At 35.6% G+C, this 4,048-nt stretch overlaps 1 protein-coding gene across 1 annotated transcript; it reads right to left on the reverse strand.

Annotated features, from left to right (window-relative positions):
- Positions 1–3,541, reverse strand: LOC109032962 (ejaculatory bulb-specific protein 3). The gene is made up of 2 exons (XM_019045321.2): positions 1,448–3,541; positions 1–511 (listed from the first exon to the last, which is right to left on the reverse strand). The coding sequence occupies exons 1-2, from the start codon at positions 1,641–1,643 to the stop codon at positions 324–326; spliced, it is 384 nt and encodes a 127-aa protein (XP_018900866.2). The 5' UTR covers positions 1,644–3,541; the 3' UTR covers positions 1–323.
- Positions 3,542–4,048: the final 507 nt, after the last annotated feature.

Consider the following 4,048-nt stretch of genomic DNA (forward strand, 5'->3'; position numbering starts at 1 on the left):
AGTGAAAGCTCGCTAAGTCGAATTGTGTAGGGACAGACGAAAAATTCGACTGAAGCGACAATTCGTCTTAACCAATACTCCACCAAACTTATGGACGTTTCTAGGGACCGAAAAAAACTTCGACTTAATCGGTATTTCGTCTTAACCGTAGTTCGACTTAGCGAGCTTTTACTGTACTTGCTATTGTCGATAAAATAATACGTAAGTTTTAAAGTTAAAGTCTTTAATGGTCATAAATAATAGTCATAAATTAGTGAGAAGGGATATGGTAACTTTTTTTGCTGCTAAAATGGGAATTGAAATCCTCTTTTCTCAGCACTTGATCAGCGGGATCCTAGGAGTGCCTTTTCGATTCCATCCTTGAACTTGTTCTCTGGATCGTACTTCTTGATGATTCTGGCGGAATTGGCAGGGTACTTGTCCAAGTAGAATGTTATTACTCTTCGGGCAATCTGTTTCTGCTTGTCCGTGCATTTGGCGCAAGAGGTGTTCAACGCATCTGGTACCAAACCTGGAACGAGAAAAAATTTAATCCAGAGTCTTCAATTGGACTGCATTTTGCAATTTGTAACTATAAATTCTGGCCAGGTTTAAAAACAACGTATGTGGCGGCAGTTTCCCTATGCACATAAGTGTTTTTTCACATGAGCCAGAATTTATAGTTCTAAATTGCAAAATGCAATCCAATTCATCTGTGGGCAACAAATATTTTGCAATGATATTCAGTTTGTAGCAAGAACTGACTCACAGGTGTAACAGCATAAAGATACATGGAGCGCTTAATAATCGAATCGAATCAAATAAAATTAAACTAGAAAAATCACTAATTAGGAATCCCCATCGGAACATTAGCGTTCGAGTAAGCATCATGAAAAAGGATCCGGGAGAGTTAAAGAAAGCAATATTTTCAATGTTTGGAGTGATGTGAGTATTTAAAGACATTAAATAAAGGACAAATTTTTTTATTTATTTATTGCAATATAATCGTCATTTGCATTATCTCGATCTCCACATGTTACAAAAAATGAATGTACCATGAAAATTTCATACTTAAATTTTATTTCATGTTTTTATAATTGAACTTCAGTGTAGCAAGGTTTTCACACATTTCATTAAAGTTACTTTGTGTTGTCACAGGCTGCTAGTGGAAATTCCTATCATTTACCTGAAATTATTAGATAGCCCAAAGATATGAAGCTCAATTATTAATATGAAGACTCCAAATGTGTTTAATTAGCTCATAGGTAATACTGTAAGTTTTACAGGGTGACGAATCAAGGTGACCCTCTAGTTAATATAGTGGCTTTAAACTTTGCATACATCCTAACATAACCTAATTAATGGGGAAAACACCAAGAAGCAAAGATTTCAAAAAGTTGCTGAAAAATTTCACTTCCTGAGAGACGTTCCCTCATAGAGGGAATTAAGAACGCAAGCATGAACTTACTTTTTAGTGTCCGTCCCTCCAGGGTGCAGGGTCCTTCGTCCATGAGGCACTTGAAGTAGTTATCCAGGAGTTTTTCGTTGTTTAAGATGCTCTCGATGTCGATGTTGTCAAATTGGGAGGTGTAAAATTCAGCCGGCGCCGACAGCACTGCGGCGAACATGCAGCAGACCAGAACAACCACGGAAAGCAAATTCATGATGGAACTCAAACAACACCGGGTAAGATACACAGATTTGGAGGGTGATTGCAGAACTGATGATTTGGATGATGTACTGGCTGCTTTTATACAGATTCGATGGTGTGAAAGATTTTTGTGCTAATTGCATCGCGTTTGGGGGGGAAAAAGATCCACGATGAGAAAGATGTCTATCGAACACGAAAAGGTCATTCGAAGTGATTGTGGTCTCATGGCTACTCGTAAAAAATTGAACTCGGCAATGATTCGGGTATAGAATATCTAAATAATGCCAATGAATGGAGCAAAGTTCCGGAACGGTGGGAAAGGAATCAAGCCGATTTCGGTCTGGAGTGTAAATTTTAATGCAATTTTTAGTGGTGCATGGAAGCAGCGTCTGTTCCGACGGTATCCTTTTCGTAAAAATTAATACATATATTTCCATTGCTTTTTCTTCTATCTCGTGATGTGCATTTCTGGACACCCCATGACCCAGCTGGTACTTGAAGTTCAACAGGAATTTTTTTTACAAAATGCTCTGTTAACGTATAATTGTCTTTGTGCCATAAAAGCATACTTTCGAAATAATTCGAAGTGACTAATCTTTTTTGGAGTTAGAGGGTGAATTGAACGATTTATCTCCTTTTTTTTCTTTAATTTTAATGATTATCTCATTGATGAGTAAAACTTTTTGTTTATGTTAGTAGGGTTTTTAAGTGGAAAATAAAAATCCGTATTCACCTCTTTTTCTCTATACATCGAAGCATCCGTTATTTCACAATCCTAATTCCTCGATTTCACTTTTTCAATTTTTTAAACGCAAAATTTCACATTTGAGAAATGATTAGTATGGAGTAAGCATCAAACTTGTGTGTAGATATCGTGGCAAAGACTGTGAATACAAGAATTTCATAACCGAAATGCAATAGTATCATTCATAGCTCAGAGAAAAACATTGAAAATAACTCCGAAATCATTGTTAAAACTTGCGTATAGTGATTGACCTATATTATTCTTCGGAGACTTAAACGCGCGTGATGTCAAGAAACTAAAATCTTTATGTAACATTACTTTTTTTCATTCATAACTTAGAGGAAAATACTAAAAATAAACGTCGCAATGATTGTAAAACTTACTTATAGTGCTTGATCTATATCATTCTTCGGAGACTTAAACGCGCGTGATGTCAGGAAACTAAAATCTTGATATCACATTATATGACCGATAATTATCATTCATAACTTAGAGGAAAATACTAAGAATGAACGTCGCAATGATTGTAAAACTTACTTATAGTGTTTGACCTATATGATTGTTTGGAGACTTAAACGCGCGTGATGTCAGGAAACTAAAATCTTAATGCAGTGAGTGATATGTGGCCAAAAATATTGGCATGAAATCAATAAAAGCATGGAAGCTTTGTTTCAATAAAAACGAAATAAAAAAATTGAAAACAAGAATTTCTAATACCGCACAAATATACTTACAGTAAAAAGATAAAATCTCATTTTTTAACCCATGCACTTTCTCTCCACTCTAGATGGTCCTATCATGAACTTACTACTATCTCTCGGTTTGTTGTATCGGCGTGCGCTTTCTAATCATCTTCGATCATACGCTATAGCATGCATGAATTGCGTCTGATTGTTGGCCGCAAAGTGGGATACAGCCTATCTCTTTGGTTATGCCTGACTCCGATTGAATGAAAGTGAAAATAATTGGCATGTTGGTCCAGTAAATCAAATGAATCTCGGTTGTGAGTGGATACTCAAACACTTTCCAACGTTGTCTGATTCCAGCTATGCTATCATCGATACTTGCACAGCGCTAGTAAGATTTCCCGGAAAATGAAAACATAATAGCAACAACCGATGGACCAGGTTTGTAAAGTTTCGAATTTTTGTTTCTATTACATTGGTTTGTAAAGGGGAAATTATAAAAACACTTCAGATACTAATTTAATTGTTCCTCACTACAACCTAAAACCCATTATCCTGATGCAAATGCCTAGGCAAATAGTCAAATATTCTATCTTAGATTGAAATTCTGCTTCTTTCCCTAATTTCAGACAGAATAAGTAATTTCTCCTGTAAGAAAAAATTCTCAGTAATAATTTGCATCGCACAATAGTATTTTAAACCATTTTTAGCTCCTGCTTAGACACTTATCTGGAAATTTTCAGCATGTTATAAAATACAGAATTTTTAGTATTTCATCATTTAAAAATATGAGAGGCAATTAAAGAGGAGGAGACAAGAAGAGTTCGTAGGTTTGATGAGTTATTTTTCCAAAACTATTGAAAACTCGCGAGCCCCTCGCCATAAATTCACGAAATTTTATAGACCGTCAAAATTTAACTATCTGCCTAAGCATTTGACAAAATGCCTGATTTCACTATTTCCCTGCAACATAAGTATGACTATTGG

This window comes from Bemisia tabaci, chromosome 7 (genome assembly GCF_918797505.1).
Source record: "Bemisia tabaci chromosome 7, PGI_BMITA_v3".
NCBI classification, from domain to species: domain Eukaryota; kingdom Metazoa; phylum Arthropoda; class Insecta; order Hemiptera; family Aleyrodidae; genus Bemisia; species Bemisia tabaci.